General features: G+C 33.1%; 2 protein-coding genes across 3 annotated transcripts in view; one reads left to right on the top strand and one right to left on the bottom strand.

Annotated features, from left to right (window-relative positions):
* Positions 1 to 3,331: 3,331 nt before the first annotated feature.
* Positions 3,332 to 17,531, top strand: LOC143223736 (uncharacterized). 2 transcript variants are annotated; one of them, XM_076452104.1, is made up of 5 exons: positions 3,332 to 3,419; positions 3,783 to 4,118; positions 4,338 to 4,457; positions 5,964 to 6,100; positions 17,199 to 17,531. In XM_076452104.1, the coding sequence occupies exons 3-5, from the start codon at positions 4,364 to 4,366 to the stop codon at positions 17,241 to 17,243; spliced, it is 276 nt and encodes a 91-aa protein (XP_076308219.1). In that variant the 5' UTR covers positions 3,332 to 3,419; positions 3,783 to 4,118; positions 4,338 to 4,363; the 3' UTR covers positions 17,244 to 17,531. The 2 variants fall into 2 exon arrangements, with proteins under 2 accessions (XP_076308219.1, XP_076308217.1); XM_076452102.1 differs by having other exon boundaries at positions 3,339 to 3,546.
* Positions 10,224 to 22,697, bottom strand: part of LOC143223735 (MICOS complex subunit MIC60-1-like) — a 35,911-nt gene continuing 23,437 nt past the window's right edge. The window contains exons 8-14 of the mRNA XM_076452101.1: positions 22,142 to 22,239; positions 21,104 to 21,239; positions 18,715 to 18,829; positions 16,887 to 16,978; positions 15,191 to 15,322; positions 12,001 to 12,228; positions 10,224 to 11,453 (exon numbers count right to left, since the gene is read on the bottom strand). Coding sequence (XP_076308216.1) covers positions 12,091 to 12,228; positions 15,191 to 15,322; positions 16,887 to 16,978; positions 18,715 to 18,829; positions 21,104 to 21,239; positions 22,142 to 22,239 — 711 coding nt within the window. The 3' untranslated portion in view covers positions 10,224 to 11,453; positions 12,001 to 12,090. The remainder of the gene's footprint in view (positions 11,454 to 12,000; positions 12,229 to 15,190; positions 15,323 to 16,886; positions 16,979 to 18,714; positions 18,830 to 21,103; positions 21,240 to 22,141; positions 22,240 to 22,697) is intronic.

The following is a 22,697-nucleotide window of genomic DNA, read 5'->3' as shown; positions in this document are numbered from 1 at the left end:
GTACTGTCAGTAAAACTACAAGCTCAGGAACATAAAGATAACATGGTAGATGTACTGTCAGTAAAACTACAAGTTCAGGAACATAAAGATAACAAGGTAGCTGTACCGCCACTAAACACTAGAAGCTAAGGAACACAAAATTAACAATGTAGATGTACTATAATTGAACACCACAATTCCACAGATAATTCGAGATGACAAACTGGGTGTAAAATATTTTAATTGCTCTAGAAATATTGTAATTTGATATTAAATAAATATATACCTCTTTAATTTACACTCAGAACAACAAAGCTGCATGTTGCCCAGCAGTTTAAGGTAATATCAGACTTAATATATGAGGACTATAAGATGAAACTATCTGAAAGTATCTAATTGTTCTACACTAAGTGTTAGGACCGTTGGGTGTAACTATCTAAAAAGGATTTAGCTTTTCTGCACTGACTTAGTGTAAGACAACATTTCCAATAAACTGTTATAGACTAAGTTTCAACTAAGTGTGATAACTGTATAAAGAAACTTCTAAAATCAGCTGAAAAAAAAAACCTTATAAGTTTTAGCACCATTCAGTGTTGGATATTATATCATTAATTATGAACACATTTAAAAGTTCGTCTACAGAAATTATACTTTTTCGGTAGATGTCGCAGAGTTCATCTAATTAAACGACTTAATAACAGAAAAAGGTTTGTTTTTAACCCAAGTTGAAAGAGCTGTTTATGAAAAGGGAATCCATTATAATAGAAATTCACTTATTAACTGCACGCACGTTCTGTTGACGTCAGATCAAACGCGTGGTAGTTCAGTATCACAGACCCTTATGTTTTACCCGCTTATATATAAATCAGATTTGTTTGTCTGATTTTGAATTTCGCACAAAGCTACTCGAGGGCTATCTGTGCTAGCCGTCCCTAATTTTGCAGTGTAAGACTAGAGGGAAGGCAGCTAGTCATCACCACCCACCGCCAACTCTTGGGCTACTCTTTTAACAACGAATATTGGGATTGACCGTCACATTATAACGCCCCCACGGCTGAAAGGGCGAGCATATTTAGCGCGACGGGGATGCGAACCCGCGACCCTCAGATTACGAGTCGCACGCCTTAACACGCTTAGCCATGCCGGGCCATATAAATCAGAATTCATCCAACTGACAGTAACTGTATATTCATCGAGTCTTTTCTTTTCATCCAACTGACGGTAACAGTACATACATCGAGTCTTTTCTTTTCATCCAACTGACGGTAACAGTATATACTTCGAGTCTTTTGATTAATGGTTAGACATTCCCTCAGTATTACTTCTGTACAGATTAGATTCAAACTATTAACTCTTATAGTAAGTACAGTTTTCATTATTGTCAAGTGTTCAACTTCTCTAAAACGTTACTGCTTAAAATCTCTCAAATTAACTTTTAGAGTAAAAGTAGAGTACTTTACTTTTACCATACAATCTGCTACCTGGAATGTTATTTTTTAGTTTAGAAAGCTTTCAATTAACCGTCAGAGTAAACATAGAGTTTTGTTTTCAAAAAATATTCCACTTACTTGCAATTGGGATTAAGTTCGGAGTGTATCTTTAAAGTATTAAAGGGTTATATTAGAAATATTACAGTCCACAAACTAACACCGTTTTATAACACAGTTAAAATATTTATTTAAACTATGAAAAAGTTTTAAAATGTAACTCTACATGTTTCAACATGGTTTCAAGATCTGTCTGGTATATAATAACAAAAACCATGGTCATGTGATTACTAGTTTACAGTTCAAATAAAATAAAAGATCACGCCATCTACTTACTTTCTGATTTCCTAATCCTTTATCTTTATTTCAGATCAAGTTATTTTTGCCGTGTTTCACTATTTAAATGTGTTCTTTATTATTTCTAGTAATCATATTATTTGGTTGAGATAAAATAACCGTTCCTCTCTCCCACACACACTGGTTGATAAGTCTAGTATAATTCACAAGTTCAGCTAACATTTCTCTTAGTTCATTTATAGGCCCGGTATAGCCTGGTTAGTTAATGCGTTCGACTCGTAATCTGCGGGTTCAAACCCCCGTCCTTTCAGCCATGGGGGCATTATAATGTTTCAGTCAATTCCACCATTTCGTAGGTAAAAGAGTAGTTGGCGGTGGGTAGTTGCCTTCTCTTTAGTCTTACACTGCTAAATTAGGGACGGCTAGCGCAGATAGTCCTCATGTAGGCTTTGCGCAAAATACAAAAATAAATAAGTTCATTTATTCCAAATTTTAAGTTTCGTTTAGTTTTACCAATGACTGCATGACCACATTCATGACAATATCATTGAACTTTATGCATTCCTGTTTTTTTTGCATTAGATTGATTTCATTTTTAGTTTTATTTAGTATTTGACTAATTTTGTTCAATGGTATATAAACGTTTTTTTTTTTTAATTTCGCACAAAGCTACACGAGGGCTATCTGTGCTAGCCGTTCCTAATTTACCAGTGTAAGACTAGAGGGAAGGCAGCTAGTCATCCCCACCCACCGCCAACTCTTGGGCTACTCTTTTACCAACGAATAGTGGGATTGACCGTCACATTATAACACACCCACGGCTGAAAGGGCGAGCATATTTGGGTTGTCGTTTTCTTCAACTTCGTGAGTAATTCGAAAAGAGGGTTCGAGGCTATCTAAGTAACTCTACCGTGTTCTCTTTAACATGCTTAAGCAAATAAAAAAATTCTAAAGTAAAATTGCTCAGTTTTCTAATAATTCAACAAACACTTTATCAAAGATATCAGAGAAGTACTAGTTTATGTACATGTGTGTTCCTTAGATAAAAGAAAAATTCCAACGAATATTTACAAATATCTTTCACTTCACGGAGAGAAGAGTATAGCGATATTTAAAGTTTCACTGTGTCGGTATTTGGGTATTGATGTTAAATACCCAGGAGGGTCAGGTACATCAGACCTCTTCCTCCCTCCCGAACGATTATAGCGTCTGTCTTTAGGGTTTTTTTTTGTTTTGTTTTTTTATAGTTTTGGGCCAGAGTAAAAGTATAACATCGTACTCAGGCCCATTTCAGGGCTCAGTCCATGTATGGACGAACAAGAAGTTTTTTTCCCCCCCTTTATTATTTCCAATATTTCAATCAAACACCTGAACCTATGTTTTAAATTACCACATTACGCAAGTAATAAAATACTGATCATTACGTAATCTACGACCAATAGGCAGAAGAGACACTAATCACGTGACTGATATACAGACAATGCTCTCGTTATAGGAGATAGAAGTAGGTCACCAAATCAAGTCACATGCCTATGTTTCGTTATTTACAAGAAATATACATGGATCACCTACACGAGTCACAAGCATATGTCTTGGCATTTACATGAGGTAGATGCAGGTCTCACAGTTATATTTCGGCATTTACAGGAGATAGACGTAAGTCACCTACACAAATCACACGGTTATGTTTCGACATTCACAGAAAACAAACGTAGATCAGCTACACAGTTCACATGCTGAAATTTCGATGTTCACAGGAGATGAACGTAGGTCACCTACTCAGGTCAGATGCTTATGTTTCGATAATTACAGAATAGACACAACTCTCATTCACAAGTCACTTGTTGTAATGGAACAGATAACACTATGTAACAAAATTTTTATTTTTTCTTGTTCCTGGGCAGAAAGTGTTATTTCCCAGTTGCTTGTGCTTAAAGTAAATGTAAAAAGATCTGTTTTTCTCTTCAAACTTTGCTTTTGACCTGGGTAATTAAATTTTCAAATTTACCCATTTTACAGAACATTCCAGGTAGATTCAGTGCTGAGTAGCCGATAGAGAATTTTCAAGAACTTTCCAGAATGTTGTAGAACTTGCATGAATTTTCTAGCTGCCTATGTGAACACATAGACCTATCTGATTTTATTAGAGATGACATCAAGAAGCTGCAAGCATTCTCCAGACGCATTCTGCTATGTATGTGGCCAATTTATCAAGACAAGAGCAAAAAAGTACTGTGACAGCGTCTTCTAAAGTGTGTGAAGCCTACAAGACATAATTCGGCTTGCCTGTCGGGGATAAAGACAAACCCTGGGCACCTCATTTTACCTGTGAGCACTGAAAAAAAACTCTAAAAGGTCAGATGGACAATTTTAGCTTGCTTGAATAGTAAGATTTCATATTATACAAATTTTAGAACTTTTAAAATTTAAATATATTTTAATTATTTTTTTTAATTTCCAATAGCATAGAAAAATATCACATATAAAATATTTTGCATGAACCTCTTACACATTAGTTGTGGATGAAATAAATTTATTTTTCATACTAACAATTTTATTTTGCTCTTTTTTCAGGATGGTACAGAGGAGGAAAGAGAGTCATGAAGTTCGCTATTCCAAGAATTTGGCGTGAACCCACTGACCACTCAAGCAATTGCTACTTCTTCATGGTGGACCTTTCCAAACGTCTGGCTGGTAAGAATGCATTTACTATTATGTATCCAGACCTTCCATCATCTATCGCCCAAGTGTCACACTGCCCTGAGCTCCCTGTACCCACTCCGCCAGAGAGAAAGCAGCCATCTCGAAAAACTACTCACTTCTAAATATTTTTGTATAACTTTAGTATAAATACATATAAATCTTGATTCATATATTGTTTTATTCAGACCTTATGTAAATGAAAATGTGCAAATTTGCCTGTTTTTACATAGAAAATAGGTTAATTTTTAAATTTCATTATCCAAGTCACAAAAGCAATGTTTGAAGGGAATAATGGCCACTTTCTGTACTTTTACAGCATAAGCAATTAAGAAATAACATACACTATCCAGGAACAAAATTTGTGTTGCATAGTGTTACACTCAAACCATGCTAAAGTACCTTGAGTGACTTTTTGATATAAAGCTATCTCCCCGAGTTTACCAGATAACGAAAACAACAAACAGTTAAACCTAAATTTAACCTTTAGATTTTCCATTTTGTACGTCATTCTCCCCTTCAGCCAGTAGGAAACGACTTTAAGCTGTCTCATATGACGTCATTTGAAACCTTTGTCTTATCATAGTTTCGTTTTTAAGTTCGTTGCGTTTTTCTTCTTCTATGTTTGTGGATTATATTATTTACTTTTAGAACAAGCAGTTTTTCTTGAAATTTGTTCCTCTAGACCGAGTATTGGTCTACAGTTTTGTTTTTATTTGCTTGAAGTTAAGCACAAAGTTACACAATGTGTTCTAACTCTGCAAATATCCCGCTGAACCACTGGCGTGAGGAAGAAGAGGCAACATTTGTTGTAATGCCCACGTTCTAATGATCGTTTGTCTCTCAGTAAGAACAAATACTTTAAATAAAAGTACTTATTTCTCGCTGGGTGATCATTATTCTGTGATCGAATGGACATTTCATTAAAAAGAAGTGTTTATATATACCCGATATCTCATTCACCATCTTGTAATTTTTTACGCAACTAAACCGTGTTAAAGACAAGCACCCGTGGTGTTCACGAGAATTACACGTTCTCACGGTTTAGTTTTTTTTATTCCCAATTATCTCGGAAAACATGTAGATATTTTACATCATGTTCAAACAAGATCTTAGCTTAAATAACGAGAATTATATTAGGATACATACTAATATCAACACTGTACCATGTTGAAACACATGATAATATCAACACTGGATCGTGTTGAAACACATGCTAATATCAACATTGGATCGTGTTGAAACATGTGCTAATATCAGTACTGTGGATCATGTTCAAACACATGATAATATCAGTACTGTGGATCATTTTGAAAAACATACTGATATCATAAAATACGTGGAATTTATATATTCTGGAAATTATTGATAGAATACTTACAATATTTCTCTAAGCCTAACAGTGTCTCTTAATTTACGTCTTAAACTCAGACCTTACTTTCGGATTAGGTCAAGACAACAAAATATATAATATACATGTGGGTTATGTATGTTTCATAGAAATCCACATATTGCCAAGTCTCAAGTGCTATCGTTGTAGTACTTACAATACAGAAGGCGCAGGGTCGGTGGCCCCCTGTTATGGCTATAAAGAAACACATCTGAAAATCTGCGACCTTACAGACAATTATTGTATGGTGAGTGTTAAATGATTTATTTTGTTTAAAAAGGTTATTTATAAGTTTCAAAAACTTAGTGAATATATATGAAACTCGTCCTTAAAGTTTTAAATTTATGAGATGAGATATTAACACGAGTGAAAAGATTGGTACGTTTTGCATCATGAGTCTCACGAGTTTACATTTCTTGTCGTAGCCAGCATATTTAGTTTAATACAGGAACAGCAGAAGAACAACAGTAGTGATAGCTACTGACCCTGTTGCCACCTGGACTGTAACCTTTCTATTACATTCATCTTCCTGACAACAAGGGCCCAGCACGACCGGGTGGTAAAGGCACTCGACTCGTAATCTGAGGGTTTGTTACTGAGTTTCGCGTAAAGGTATACGAGAAATATCTGCGTTAGCCGTCTCTAATTTAGTAGTGTAAGACCAGAGGGACGGCAGCTAGTCATCACCATCCACCGCCAACTCTTGGGCTACTTTTCTACCAACAAATAGTGATCGTCACATTATAACGCCCCAACGGCTGAAAGGACGAGCATGTTTGGTGTGACGAGGATTTGAACCCGCGACCCTCGGATTGCGAATCGAGTGCCTCAACCACCTGGCCATGCTGGACTTTTTGCATCTGTAACGTGGATTTTGTAATTAACCTTTCAAAGTAGGTTTCCTTGTAGGTTTTTGTACTTGTAACGTGACTTAGTTGTTTTCTGCTGTGAATTTACAGATTTCAAGTGAAAACCGGCTGTAAAGATACTTATAATACAACATTTATTTCCTACAAAGCTTTCTCCGATTCTCGTTTTTGAACAGTTTAAGTGCAATACTATTGTTCATGTCTATGTTTATCCACTGTATGACTTATTCAGATCAAATAATACAATGGTGAAGATTTTTTATTACTCTAAAAAGCGCTTTTGCTCCCAGTCAGAACGCAGACGATTTAAAACAATAATGACGTCACTTCACTCTCATTACGACGCTTTCAGTTATTTACAAATACTTTATTGGATATTGTAGAGCTAAATGTAGTTTTTAGTTTCATAATATAAGATCAAATCCTTAGCTAGTTGTAATATTAAACACATTTCATAAAACCCCCTTTCTAATTTCAAGAATGTCCGTTCTGGTTTTATATTGAAGGGTTTCTTAGTATTTAAAACTTTTTTAGTACAAATTTAATTTCTCGTATTAGGCGAACGTATGTCCGTGTGTCTCTACAGGAACACATCTCCCCATGAGACATTAAGCCTACGGACTTACAAAGTTGTAACTAGGAGTTCAATTTTTATCGTGAGAGACACAGCAGGTAGCCAAACCTAACTTTACATCAAATAAACAAACTACGAGAACCGAACACAGTATCTTACAGATAGATGGCAGAATCGTTTGAACAATATACACTCATCATAACAGTGTAAAGGTAATTAAAATTTATATTTCTATACCAGTATTACTGTTATAATGTAAACCATCCACATGTTATTTTTCATGCAATTCAATATCACTTGTGTCATCTGAAATGGAAATTATTAGACGTTATTCCTACGCTATAATAAACTACTTAGTAGAGAAGGCTTATATATTAGATTATACACCATTCGTTTCATTACGAAATGTAATAATCTCGAACAGCATTGATTTTCATAACAGTGAACGACATGGTTTTTTGGCATCACTTCGTAACAGTACTTTGTCGTGTCATATCTGTAATATTACAAGTTCCAATATTTTATGAATGTTTTAAGTAGGATAGTAAAAGGGCTAGCAATCATATAATTTAAATAGTAATTATCATTCTGTGTATTTTGTTGTTATAAAATGGTCAAACGTTGTTGACATAACTTGGGTAAATCACAATAAAAATAAACCTTTACATATATCTTTTGTCACTCAGTTGTGGTTCACGCAAACTGTGATACTGGTGGGTATATGCACTTTTTTTTTTTATCCGTGGTTACTTTTATTAAAATGACCTATACTTTTAAAACTAATATAGGCCTTGTAATAAAAAGTACAGCATAACTTTCTATAATAATTTATAATACACAAAAAAATCACGTTTTCACTTGTTTCGTGGTTACATCCAAGGCCTAGTAGAATAGTGATAAAAAAGTACAAAAATAGTATGTACTGAAACTTCTAATCTACTGTTTTCTCCAAATGTTTGTATATTTTCTGTTCATATTCAGTAATGCGATAAAATTTAAATACAAATAATAAAACAACGATTTCAACTTTTATTGACTTAAATCTAAAGTTTGTTTTTGTTAAGCACAAAACTAAATAACAGATTGTTTGTGCTCTCCCCACTGTGAGTATCGAAACCCTGTTTTCACTGCTTATATATTGAGGAGAAACTTGACAAAAAGTTAATCTATTATTCCTGTTAAGTGAGTAATTACGTGCCTTTCTTTTATAGCTACATTCATGTAACCAATGTTCGATTGAAGGGCCTAAAGTCCTGGTGCATGACAGAATAATCTATATTCTACACGTGCTCTCAGTCACTTTGGAGTATGACTTTTTACTGTCAGCCATGTAAACATAACAAAAACAATTCTGGTATATATGGTATCTTAGTTGCTTTTGGGAAGGACTTATAGCCTATATATACCGTCAGTCACATTAAAGAATGACAAATCAATTGTGGTTTCGTAGTCATTTTGGAACATGTACTGCCAATCACTTTGTAGCATAGCAATTAAGGCTATAACTTACACGTACTGTCAATAGCTTTAGAGCACGACAAGAAAAACTTTATTTTACACGTACTCTGAATCCCTTTGAAACATTACAAGCAAGACTAGTTGTTAAACAGCCAGCCTTTGCCCAAAGGAGCTTAGGCAGGATTATGGTCGAAAGATAGAAATTAAAAGTTGAGGCTTGGCCTGTATTTTGAGGGCAAGAGGTAATGTGAATACTGACGTCATCTGATCTCCTGCTTATTGGTTTATGGAGCACATCGTATTGTTCTTTGCTTTATTTTAATCGATTAGGCCTGGACTCCAGCCTAGTGAATAAAGAAACTTGGTTACCTGTATTAAAAGAGGTTTGTGGGTTATCTTGGCCTAAATTACAGACTAACGAAAATTCTAGAATATTCCTTTCTTGTGTAAATTTAAACCAGGTATTGCATTCTGCTATTACAAAAACTTAAGTAGGACTAAATTTATAGATAATTCTGCTGCTCCTGTTTTAGCTAAACTATATGTGTTTTGTGTCGAACAACTAGATTTATCTTCCTCGTTATTTATCTAGTGTGGTTATGTAGATATTTCTCTCATTTTTCAGAACATTATTCGTATTCAAGTCTTGTTTTTAATTTCTGAAACACCTGACAATCTTCTATTCAGTTTACTCTACATCACGATTTAATGGCAGGCGACCTCTTTTAAATATTATTCTAGAAAGCTCTAAACGTGAATGCTACATTTTTCTTTCGAGCTACCAATTCCGATAGTTAGTTATGCTAAATTTGCATATAGTTCTTCCACTTTTGTAGAGAGGGAGCTTTATAACAGTAGTGAGGTCAAGTTTATAAGTTTCATGATACAAATAATAGCGAGTACACTATAAAGACACTCGTACTACTCACATATGAGTCAAGGTTATACTAATGATTGTATTGGGACACACAGAGGTGACTCATACGCCACCTATACAACAGAAGAAGTGTTTCTTGATGACGAGAAACCCATTTGAAATAAATATATATCTCAGAACGGCTGGTATGGATATTAACACTTTTACTGATAAGCAGAGGAAAACGTTTCGACCTTCCTAGGTAATCTTCAGGTTAATAAAGTACATGTGATGTGTGGAAAAAGAAACCCGATAATTAATTTTTAATTTCTTTAACTTATTGTTAACATGTTAGTAAATAATGTGGATGTACAGCGTATTATATTGGTAGTCAAAATGTTAATGATCATCACTCACTATTGGTTTAGTTTTATCAAGTGCAAAGATGCAAAATGGGCTATCTGTGATGTGTCCACCATGTGTACCAAAACTCAGTTTGTTGTATCACAAGCCTTCAGATTTATTGCTAAGCCACTAGGGGGCCCTCTGTAAGTTAACCTTCTAAATTTAGTGAAGAATTGGATCAACATTGAAAATTAGAGAAAACACGTGATACTCAGTAAATCTTTATTTTTCTCATTACTGATGTCATAAAGAGGTTTTCCATGTTCTACAATGGAATTCAGTGCTTGAATCTTCAACCTCTACAAGTTGAACCTCCCTTTTTGGTATAAACCCATCCAGATATTTCAAGTAAACATGTTACAAGAAATTCTACTGGATCTTTTAATTAAAATTTTAATTCTACATAAATGTAGCCTTTTGAACTACAAGTTAGGGTGATGTTTTAATTGGTAAGAAAAGAAAAACAATTTCAGTTTACGTTAAAATACATTTTCCTGGGTACTTAAACTTTCTGTATAAATGCAACTTCTAAAAGTAACTTCACAAATTAAACACTTAAGAGTAAACATAAAGTTCAGTGACTCTCCCATAAAAATTGTTTGTTTATAAAAATGTTACCAACCAACATATTCTACAAAAAATAAAATAAAACAAACATGAAGAAGACTGGGGGGGGGGGGGTATTAATTATCTATATGATGCAACCTGTTAGTCATGAAGTGATCAATTAGTCTAGATTGTATTCAATGATACAACTGATACACAACTCGGCTTTCACTGATGGATCTACATGTTCGTAATTTATTCAATGATATGCTTGAACACTAACAGCTGCAGCATGAACTATTAATGCATCTGCTGCCTGTTTAGTTTCTAAAAGTAATCTCAACTCCTTTATCCAGTCACGTGCTACGTTTCTTGGTTCTCCTTTTAACTGGTTTGCATATCTAAGGGCCTGTTCCAAGTCCTCTTTTTCTAAACAATGGTGAATACGAGACAGGATGTCGAAAGTATGCCACTGAGATGGGTCCACTTCAGTTTTACCAGTCAATTCACCTACAGGGATTCTGGCAGAGTCAATCACTAAAACTGACTGCAGAAAGGACACTAGGTACTGGTAAAGGGAACCACTGTTTTCATCGACAAGAGCAACCCGTCGGCAAACTCTACTCACCTTCACGGAAACGTTCTTTCAAACTCTCTTCAGTGAAGGCGCCTCTGTGCAAAGCTTCCTGAGGTATGCCAGCTAAGACACTTGACACATATGGTTTGTCTTCTTCTGCAGCTGCTATTATGGCCATTATTTCATTGGATAAGGGCTTAGGCTGGTCATGTCCTCCCTGATCAGGCTGCCCTGACTTAATACTTTGCTTCAATGCCTGGCATGCTAACCACAATTGTTGGGCCTTCCTGGCTGCTGTGTCAAGCTGCTCATGAGCTGGTGAAAGAAAAATTATTTGATGTTCTGTCAGTAAACCTTAAAGTAATTTTATTAATTTCTAATGTCAAATAAAACAAAATAAAACTTTTATTTCATCACCTACATTTATTCTCTATTATACTGAAAAGCACCTTTTTTTCACTAGTCAACTACTTTGGAATAATTGTTGAAAAATTAGAACCACGGTAATGCCATGTCATTTAGAGAAGTAGAAACAAAGTCACATCAGATCTACATCTTCAATACCACATCAGTTTAGTTCAAATCTACTACTCACCTTGCTAGTTAAATAACTTTGTTCTTCCATTCCATAGGCTTTTTGATTGAGGGTTAAAAAAATGTCTTCATTTATTTAGAAAGTGTCTAGTGGATGAACATTTCTCTGAAGTTTCCTGTAGCATTCCTCATATTGGTACTGATAACATATGCACAAATTTTAAACAAAGAAGAATAGTTCTTACAGCCATAAGTCATACATTTTACTAAAGATACTCTGACTTACACCAGTTTTACACATTATCACATATCTTGACACAAATCTTACCCTTAAGAGTGACTTCTATGCTTTTTAGCTTTGTGATGGCATCAGCTAGTTCAGAGAGCTGACGGGTTTTCTCCTGCAGAAGTTTGTCCTTCAGATTAAGTTCATGTTTGCGATCCATCTCTTTCTGCTGGGCAAACAAGACTTCCTGAAGGTGGTCGTTGTGAGCGGCTGCTTGCCTTGCAACTGTTGGCGGAGCTCAAGCTCCAATTCCTCCTTCAAGTCATTGATCTTAAAGTACAGATATTTGTTTCAGAGAACTTGTTTCAATTCAAACTTGATTTAGTCATATTTTATAAACAAAAATGATATGATGTATAAACACAAAGTGCAACCCATTAAATTCGAAGTACTAAAATCAAAACTAGTGACTAACTACTGAAAATGTTGTGAATAGCAAGGATACTTAGTTGCTGAAATAAGAGATGATTGTTTTTGAAGACAGGAACTGAAATCAATTTATGCAAGTTAGAAAACTTAAAAAATTATTAATGTACATCAAAAACAAATGAAAATACACGTTTAAAAACAAACATGAAGAGACAGGGAATTTAAACACCAGAATTACATTTACTGCATATTGTAACTTTGGTTTTCTTAGCAGGAAGCCACGTAGGCTTATAAAAACACATCCAGTTCATGATGTACACAATAATCCTAGGACAATTGTTAACGGTATGGACTTGTTGATACAAAGTCTCAGTTTGCAATACAACATAGAAGAAAATTTAATTGAATCACAAAATCATAAACAAGAAGACACTCTACCTAATTTCATAATTAAAAATGATTGAGTTCAAGAACAAAACTAGAGGCACTCCATGCAGCTTCTATGTGTAGAAGGAGACTCAGATAAAGAGGTCAGTCAGCATACAGTTTCACAAGATAAAATTTACCCAGTTTCAGAATAAGAAATAAACTAATATTTTATTTGTTTTTGAGATGTTAGCTTCTAATAATACAGCTGGTAAACATATTAGGGTAAATAGTTAATTACCAACAGAAGTATAGATAACATGGGAATACATGTGTAATGATTTCTCGCATCATAATATATACAGAGATGCCAACTATTTCAAATGACTGAGCATAATGATTGTAGACAGAGCCTTTTATCATTTGCAGCTACTAGGCCTGACCAATGTCTCTAAGCTGTTTATTATTATATTATTATTATAGCTATTATTATTTATTACTGCTATAGATTGCTCATTTATGACTGTGTTTTGTGTATTTAATAAATAAATTAAAAAAAATTCTTTTGAAATTCTTTTTTCATATTCTGAATTCTTACTCATAAATGTCATTATCTACATTGTTTTGCCTTCATCTCAGCCTTTTGTTGGTGAGATGCCAATTTTGTATGTCTGGAACAATTGTTTATCCCGCCATGTGCCACAGAAATATTGATGTGACAAACTGTACAATACACATGACTGTCACCGACTTTTGATGCAATGACCGGATATTTTGCACTATACTCTTTCCTAAATTTTTGATCCACAGTTTTAGTCCTTATAGATTTGCCAGAAACAAGACAATCTGGTGAACAAGGCCTCTTTTTTTCCATCTTGTGAACAATTGTATTGGTGTTTTTATGTCGCTTAGGAAACGAGAAATACCCATCTATGCGAGTGCTGATTGGCTGACAAGCACTGATGATATAACTATGGATTCCCCCACGTACCCAGTATGGAAAATCACCGCACGCAAACTATTGGTAGATGTTGGAGATACAAATATTTTTTTATTATTTCAAGCACAAACATGATTATCGCAAGTAGCCATTTGGACTATATCTTATTTATTATCAAAATTTATATGTGTCTCACTAGAAAATTTCTTTTCACCCCTTTCAAGACCTGGGGGAACAATTTATCACTTTATTGTATAGGCCTATATAATACATAGTAATTATATAGGAGTTGCAACAAGTCGTAATATTTGTCTGTATGAGTGTATAGTTGTAATATATACACTAAAATCGTAATGATTACGCTCAAATCGCAATGGTTAGCATCTCTGTATATAGAATTTCTGTAACATCATCAGAATCAGAGCACAAGGTAGCATAACAAACAAATAGCTGTTAACAGTTTCTAACACCATCACAAGAATTATATGTAGGACTTATGCAATACTTTATAATATCATCAAATTGAGATGTGTCGGTTATACGGGAATATGTAATAGTTTCTAACACCATCATAAGAATTAGGACCATGGGTTATGTGGTAACATACGTAAGAGTTTGTAATGTCATCATAACATCTAGATGCGTGGTTTATGTGGAAACACATTTAACAATTTCAAAAACTATCATAAGAAACATACATGGGAACCTTATGTATTTACATAAAGTTATTGTGAATAGCAGTTAAAAAAATATATTGTTCAAAATAAAACATCCCTCCTAACTTTGTCTCCCAACAGTTACTTTCAGAAATCGAGATTAATTAACAATATAAAATTATTCATTATTATATTGTCACTAAAGTGTAGTGAAGAAACACTTAAAACATCATTTATTATCCACCACGTCGTTCCAATTAAAACATCATTTACCATCCAGCATTTAGTTCCAATTAAAGCATCATTTACCATCCAGCATTTAGTTCCAATTAGACCATCATTTACCATCCAACATTTAGTTTCAATTAGAGCATCATTTACCATCCAACATTTAGTTTCAATTAGAGCATCATTTACCATCCAACATTTAGTTTCAATTAGAGCATCATTTACCATCCAACATTTAGTTTCAATTAGAGCATCATTTACCATCCAACATTTAGTTTCAATTAGAGCATCATTTACCATCCAACATTTAGTTTCAATTAGAGCATCATTTACCATCCAACATTTAGTTTCAATTAGAGCATCATTTACCATCCAACATTTAGTTTCAATTAGAGCATCATTTACCATCCAGCATTTAGTTCCAATTAAAGCATCATTTACCATCCAACATTTAGTTTCAATTAGAGCATTGTTTGTGAAACTAGATTACCTTGATCTTCTTTTTTTTGAAAGGATACAACAAGTAACTCTTAAAATATATTAAATATTAAAGATGTGTTTTATAAGGCTACTTTTAACTGTCAAACCCAATGGCTGTTTAAATATACATTTCATATAAAAATCAGTGCTTGACCAATCAAAAGAATAAAATTACCACATATCTACTACTTACACCTTTTTGATGAGCTATTTCTTGTTCCCTCTGTTGATTGGCTAGTTCTATAGATACCTGAGTGTCAGCAATCTTACTGTCTTCCTCTTTCTGATTTTCCATGGCTTTCTGCACTCTGTTTTGTTCTGTAACCTATTACAGTCAGTTATGTTGATAAATAGGTACTTTCATACAGATTGGTAACTACAATCTCTTTTCATAGACTGATATAAATCACTATCTTGTGTGTCTCTTTCCATATTTTAGATTAATACTCAATATTCTAAACTGTTTAATCTTGCAACTTATTCTTGATATATAAGGTGAAACAACATTAATTAACACTATATTTAATGTTATTTTTACTAAAGTTAAACGAAACATCAAATTCTCCATGTAAAATAAATATCCCTTTGGTTAAGTTTCTGTATCAAGTTTTCTAATGTAGTTCAACTCTAATAGCAATAAGTTCATTGTTGAAACAAATATTGTAACAAGAGTTTGAGTTGTGAAGTTGGAATACAGTCACTATTGTTGAAACAAATATTGTAACAACAGTTTGAGTTGTGAAGTGGGAATACAGTCACTATTGTTGAAACAAATATTGTAACAACAGTTTGAGTTGTGAAGTGGGAATACAGTCACTATTGTTGAAACAAATATTGTAACAACAGTTTGAGTTGTGAAGTTGGAATACAGTCACTATTGTTGAAACAAATATTGTAACAAGAGTTTGAGTTGTGAAGTGGGAATACAGTCACTATTGTTGAAACAAATATTGTAAGATTACGAGTCGTACGCCTTAACACGTTTAGCATTTCTGTATTTCACCTATTTGAAGCTGTACAAATGTCATTCTAACAAAGCATTTCTGTATTTCACCTATTTGAAGCTGTACAAATGTCATTCTAACAAAGCATTTCTGTATTTCACCTATTTGAAGCTGTACAAATGTCATTCTAACAAAGCATTTCTGTATTTCACCTATTTGAAGCTGTACAAATGTCATTCTAACAAAGCATTTCTGTATTTCACCTATTTGAAGCTGTACAAATGTCATTCTAACAAAGCATTTCTGTATTTCACCTATTTGAAGCTGTACAAATGTCATTCTAACAAAGCATTTTTGTATTTTACCTATTTAAATGTGCATTTTAGAAGTATTAATACTTTGTGAGTGGGAGTGGGGTACTGGCAGAGAGCTAAAGTAGAGTACAATATATGATATATTCCAGCCAGATAAACAGCTTGGAGTCTATTTATTGGGACATGCAAGGAAATTCAGTCAAAACACATAATAAATTCTGCCTTTTCAGGATATTTTTTTAAAATAATATTTATCTTGTATGTAGACAGATATTAAAGAGCCATATCTATGGAGTCAAGAAGCCACAGGTTAGCCATGCCTAAGTAACATTAGAAGAGAAAAAAAGAAAGGATATTTTCTGAAACTAAAACATCCATAATTTACTCATAATTAAGAAAGTTACATTAAAATTCTCTCTAAGATATTTCATATAATTATAGATATTTCAACCATGAATGTTATTTTTATCATTCCACTTTTATTAAATGTTATTCCTTTATATCTTTAATACTATATTTTTTTACCTCAGTACAGATGTGGGTCTTAATTTTGAAAAAAAAAAAAAATTTAACTACAGCAATTTTATTACAAGACCCAATGCTGTGGTGCAGTGTATCATGATGAACTTACTGCTTGTTTTGCTAACTGTCTTTGAAGATGTTCCACTCGACGGTAAGCATGAGCGATTAGAATGTTAAGATTTTCTTCATTCACCTGCTGGCCTAGTACAAGACAGATAACTGACCATTAGATTATTCCACTAATATTACTTTTAAATATAGCAACTGAGTGAAATTCATCATACTTGTCACCAGAAATTATTATTAACCCTATTACATTTTTTAACACTATCTTCTTTAATAGTTCCTCGGAAATTCAAGAATCAAAGTTGTGTATGATAACAGTATTTCAGCCACAATGTATTTATCATATCTGTTTCAGGCAATGTTTCACTCAGTCCAGAGATTCTCAGGCCAGCTGGGATAAGGTAAATACAGCAGTGGTTGGAACACTATTTACATATGCCATTTGATACAATTACAGTTGTTATGATATTAAGGCCTTTTAGAAGTTAGCACAGAATTACTACAGTTATACTTGTTATGAAATGTGAGTGTGAAATATTTGCTTCTTTGTACTTGCCTGTTAAAATATTCCACTATCTGAATATAACAATAGTGTGAAATAATTGTTTCCTAGTATTGACTGTTTGAATAATTCATTAACATTACTTCTGAATATAACAAATCAAGAGAAATAATTAGTTTTTGGTACCTGACTCTTAGAATAATCTACCAGCATTACTTCTGAATATAAAAGTAGTGTGAAATCGTTGGTTTTTAATACATGACAATTGGAATAATCCACTAACATTACTTCTGAATATGAGAATAGTATAAAATACTTGCTTTCTAATATTTACTGTTTGAATATTACATTAACTTTATTTATGGAGGAAGTGATAGTATAAATTAGTAGTTTTAAGTATGAAGATGAATGGTGTGATTACAACGATAACAATTTCATAACTTATAAATAATTCACTTTATATGAAAGTGACGTCAATAGAAAACCCATTTGTAAGCTAGCATGTTTTAATTTTTTTTTTTAGTTCCCACAACAACTTAGATGATGTTGAAACTTCATACAAAAAGCAATCCATTTATGTATATTCTTTGAAATGTTATTTTCACTGAATAATTCCAGTAAACAACTGTGGACCCTATCAGAAACAGAACAGTTGCACTTAATATTACTATACTAACAAATTTCTTTCCATCTGTTTGTAGGAGGATGAACATTTATACAATTTCTAACATTATTTCAACGAGTAATAATGACTGGTTTAAAACCAAGTTGTTAATATTGTAACATGCTCAAACAGTGGCATATTTATGTAGGGGCTAAAGGAGGTTCAGCCCTAGAGGCCATGGTTTTAATGGGGACCCACTGATAATTTTTTTCTATGTAAAATTACATGGGATGCAAGGCCCACAAAAATTATTAGCCCCTGGGCCCACAAAACCTTAAATCAGCCACTGTGCTCCAAAACAAAGCTAAAATACACTGTACATTACACTTTATTGTCATAAAGTTTAGACTTATTTCTGGAATACAAGAACAGAAAATTCTTCTTAAGATCTCAAATATTTTCATCATTCATTCCACCAACGTTTATGTATGATTACTATCTGTTTCACCCAGTTTTTCAATAAGAGGATTACCTTTTCCCACCTAAAGTTTACCTAAAGAGTAGGTCACCTGTTTCACCAACTTTACAGAAACAGTAGTTACCTTTTCCACCTATTTTTGCATAAACTCTTTCTCCTAATTGTACATTAATAATAGAAGTTCTTTCATCTAGTTTTACACAGAGTAGTGTATTTTTTACCCAGTTTTATATTCATAATAAAGGCCCTTTCAACTAGTTTTACACAAACAGTAGTGTATGCTTTACCTAGTTTCACATCAGGAAGGATGGCCTCTAGTTCCTTCTTAAACTGTTCCTTGCCTTTTTCAATAATGTCTTTGTATTCATTAACAACTTTTGATTCTCCTAATGCTTTGGCCACCTGAAAAATTAAATAAATCATCAAAATATTCAATTACATGATAAAATGAAAATATGAGAGGCTACCTTTTTTCACACTTTGCTGGAACAATTACGAATAATATGTTTGTCTCTCAGCTCAACATTCTCTTATTAATGTCCTCCCTGCAAACAAAGGTTCAGCTTGAGAAATGTATGATGTTTGGGTTGAGGCAAGTACTTGGGATTAGGTTCTAAAGTTTGGATACTAGACGTATAAAACACAAATGTCATCAAAATACATCTTATACTAAATTTGATTAGGTAAAATATGAAGTTTATAAATAAAATGTGATCACAATATATCTTGTACTAAACTGGACTGGGAAGAACTGCATTTTATAAACAAAGGTTATTTCAGTAAGTCTTATGCTCAGCTTAACTGGCAGAAATCCATCTTAAATGTTAGTGACAATTGATCATTATAGTACTTTGTACAGTAAACTTGAAAGGACGAGTTTTGTTTCTTAGAAACAATTATTGTTACAGAAAGCCTAAAATTAATATTTTCTACAAATATAGCTGCAGTTTTGTTTTGTTTTGTTTTTTGTCCATTACAGTTTGAAATCAGAAGGTGTAAAAAATACCACTTTTTCCAAATCTATCTTTTATCTCTCTTACGTTAATCCACAGCAAACTTTTCATTTGCTGCCATAAATTATCATTTAGCTGGACAGCTAGAGAAAAAATTCTATGAAACCATTTGTGTAAACACACACACATTATATGCATAATACATTTAAAGTTACTGTTTCAACATCAAAAACAGGCAAAAATTGGAAAATCAACAGGCCTAAAAACCATTATAAAAAGATGACTGTAGAGTTTCTTTCCATATTCCTTATAATTTTTTGTAATGAATGAAATCAATTTGATCTTTCATCTCCACAAATCATTGGCCAATAAGTGGAAGTACTGAAGAATGTTAAACAGTTGTCACTGTATGTAACCCAAGAACACAGGATCCATTACAACTGAACTAGGAGATTCTCTTGGAAGTGCAAATAACATACTTCATATGGATTAAGGTGTGAAACAGTCATGGCTCAATGAAACAAATTGTACAAACCTGTGTATGGAAAGGAACAAATAGAAATTTGTTGTCAAACTGGATGAAGCATGTGTCAACTTACTTGGTTACAAAAGTCAAAGTGATTTATTATCAAAAATGGTAATACTATGTTGTAAGTTTTATCAAGAGATTTAAAGTATTTATATGTTAAAGTTACAATGGTACTTAAAGTTAAATGTCCAAATTTGTGAAAACTTAAGACAAATTCTTCTAATGACCATACCAACATGTAATCACCACTACCTTATAAGAAGATATACTTCATGTACAGACTAGATGACAGCAAGATATGATGGTAACATATGGCTCCATTAAGAAAGGGCATCCAAGTTCATAATTAAATTCCTCTGTAAGACAGTTACAAATGGGAATTTACACCAAATACTTTATGGACATCTTCCACAGACTTGCATTTTTGGGTTGCTCAAATGGGCACACAAAACTCACCATATGTAAACAGATAACAGAACTTGGGCACAATGCAAACAGGAGAGGAGAATATTGTATTACTTAGTACCCATCATTACATTAAAACATTAGTGTGGTATTTGAACATATAAAACACATTTCTACCTCCTTATAATACCATAATATTTATTTTGAATTAATTCTTTGGTCTGTATATGTACAGGTACCACATGCTTTGTTCTGAACTATCTTTGTTTCCTCAGAAGTAGATATGTTGTTACCCAGAGAGGTATCACTAAATGCAACACATTATTTTAGAATGCTGACAGCAATATTCTTCAATAGTTGTTCAGATATGCATAATGGTTACAGCATCATCTATGTTGTCGTGAGAATGATTAGTGACACAGATAGTATAAGTCAGTTTGGTTAAATGCATTTAGTCAATATAGTCTAGAATAGGATCCTGAAGTGTGTACCATAGACAATATCTAGGAAAATCAACAGTCCATTATATTCTAAAGCAGACACTTACAGTGTACTTGCATTTAGAATTTAATGAAAACTGTAAATTTTTAATTTCATTTTGTGTCCTGTCTCATTATTTAATTTTACATGAACTCAGTGGGTAAAAGAGTTGTTACTAATATGTGATCAGCATCATGAGTAAATCTCCCATTCTCAAGCAAACCTATTCAACATAGCTTGAAACCAAATTCAGTTTCACCTGGATATACCACAAATCCTGAAAATTACTCTGTAAAACAGATTTCTTACCTCAGTTTCTGCAGTCTGAATCTGATAAAGAACTCTACTTATTGCCTCTTCAGCTTGTAGGAGTGATGAGTTCTGTGCTGTCAACATATCTGCTCGTCCATCTGCCACTACTGCCTTGAGTTCTTCAATGTTAGCTCTAGAACGAGAAAACTGTTTTCACAGATTATGACTCCAGTAACAAATACAGCTAAATCAGTTAATATGATACATGAAATTTAACACTGAGTGATATAAAAAGAACAAGAATTAGTTACATTTTAAAATATTCTTTCAAAACTATTAATTTTCTTTCTTTCTTTCTTTTTACACTATAGCTGTTGAAGAGTTATCCCATTTCAGTTACTGTTCAATCATGAAGTCATAGTAAGTTATATTATTTAACCAAATAACACCTAAACTCTATGTAATACTAAACCTTAGTCAAAGAATATGTTCACAAAGTTGACCCTTTAAGATATAATGTTGAAGTGGTTTTAAGTTTGGATAAATACTTAACTAGAGATACTATCACCTCAAGAATGGATAGAATAGAAACACTATATACAATGCCAATTATCCAACTTTGAGCATTGAATATTACAATTATTTGATAAGCAAAATCACACTACCATTTACAATGCATTTTTACTTCAGTCTATTTTATTAAGTTCTTTGTTACCACTGTAGGTAGCAACTAATTTATTCAAAAAATTACATGAAAACCATATCAAATAGGATCGACACATGCAGATGTTAAGTATGTATAGAAAAAGCAAACAAATTTTTAATCACCCTATTCTGTTTCACATACAGGAAGCAACCATTCTATCTATCATGTACAGACAGTAACTACTTCACGTGTGTGGATGAATGGATGATCCAATACATTTATGAATAACGACTGAAAGCTACACAGTAGATGGTAACTGCATCTGGAAAAACGTTTCTCAGAACTGTTGCCACATATTGTATAGTATTTCACTTGATAGTCATTCCATTTCATGGTACAAATATTAAATAATCTTAAACACAAAAAAACCATTTTAATTTTCTTCTTACTTGATATTGGCTGCAGTGGTGGAAGCATTATTCAATGCTTTATCCCTTGCTTCACTAGCAGCATTAATTTCAACCCACATACTCTTGTCATCAGCATCCTGAAAGATTTGATGAGCTGTGATATATTTTCTATCCAACTTCTTGATTTTATATATTTTATTACATAATCATTCAGGGGTATACTGCACAAATTTATTACATTCTGTTTCAAAGGTAAATGCATTACACAACTCTATTGGATCATGATTTTTAATGTAAATACACTATGCGACTTTACTGGATAATGATTTTGAACATAAATGCACTATGCGACTTTACTCGATAATGATTTTGAACATAAATGCACTATGCGACTTTACTGGATAATGATTCTGAATGTAAATGCACTTCATGACTTTACTGGATAACGATTCTGAATGTAAATGCACTTCATGACTTTACTGGATAACGATTCTGAATGTAAATGCACTTCATGACTTTACTGGATAACGATTCTGAATGTAAATGCACTACATTGACTTTACTGAATAATGATTTTGAACGTAAATGCACTATG

Source organism: Tachypleus tridentatus, chromosome 8 (genome assembly GCF_004210375.1).
Source record: "Tachypleus tridentatus isolate NWPU-2018 chromosome 8, ASM421037v1, whole genome shotgun sequence".
Lineage (NCBI taxonomy): Eukaryota > Metazoa > Arthropoda > Merostomata > Xiphosura > Limulidae > Tachypleus > Tachypleus tridentatus.
Note: the sequence above shows the minus strand (reverse complement) of the source record. Positions and strands in the feature narration are given on the sequence as shown.

Coding starts and splice junctions, on each gene's coding strand:
- LOC143223736 (XM_076452104.1), top strand. CDS start 4,364: ATGAAGTTCGCTATTCCAAGAATTTGGCGTGAACCCACTGACCACTCA. Junction 4,458..5,963: donor CCTTTCCAAACGTCTGGCTG/GTAAGAATGCAT, acceptor TATGTTTCATAG/AAATCCACATATTGCCAAGT. Junction 6,101..17,198: donor TTACAGACAATTATTGTATG/GTGAGTGTTAAA, acceptor TATCTGTTTCAG/GCAATGTTTCACTCAGTCCA.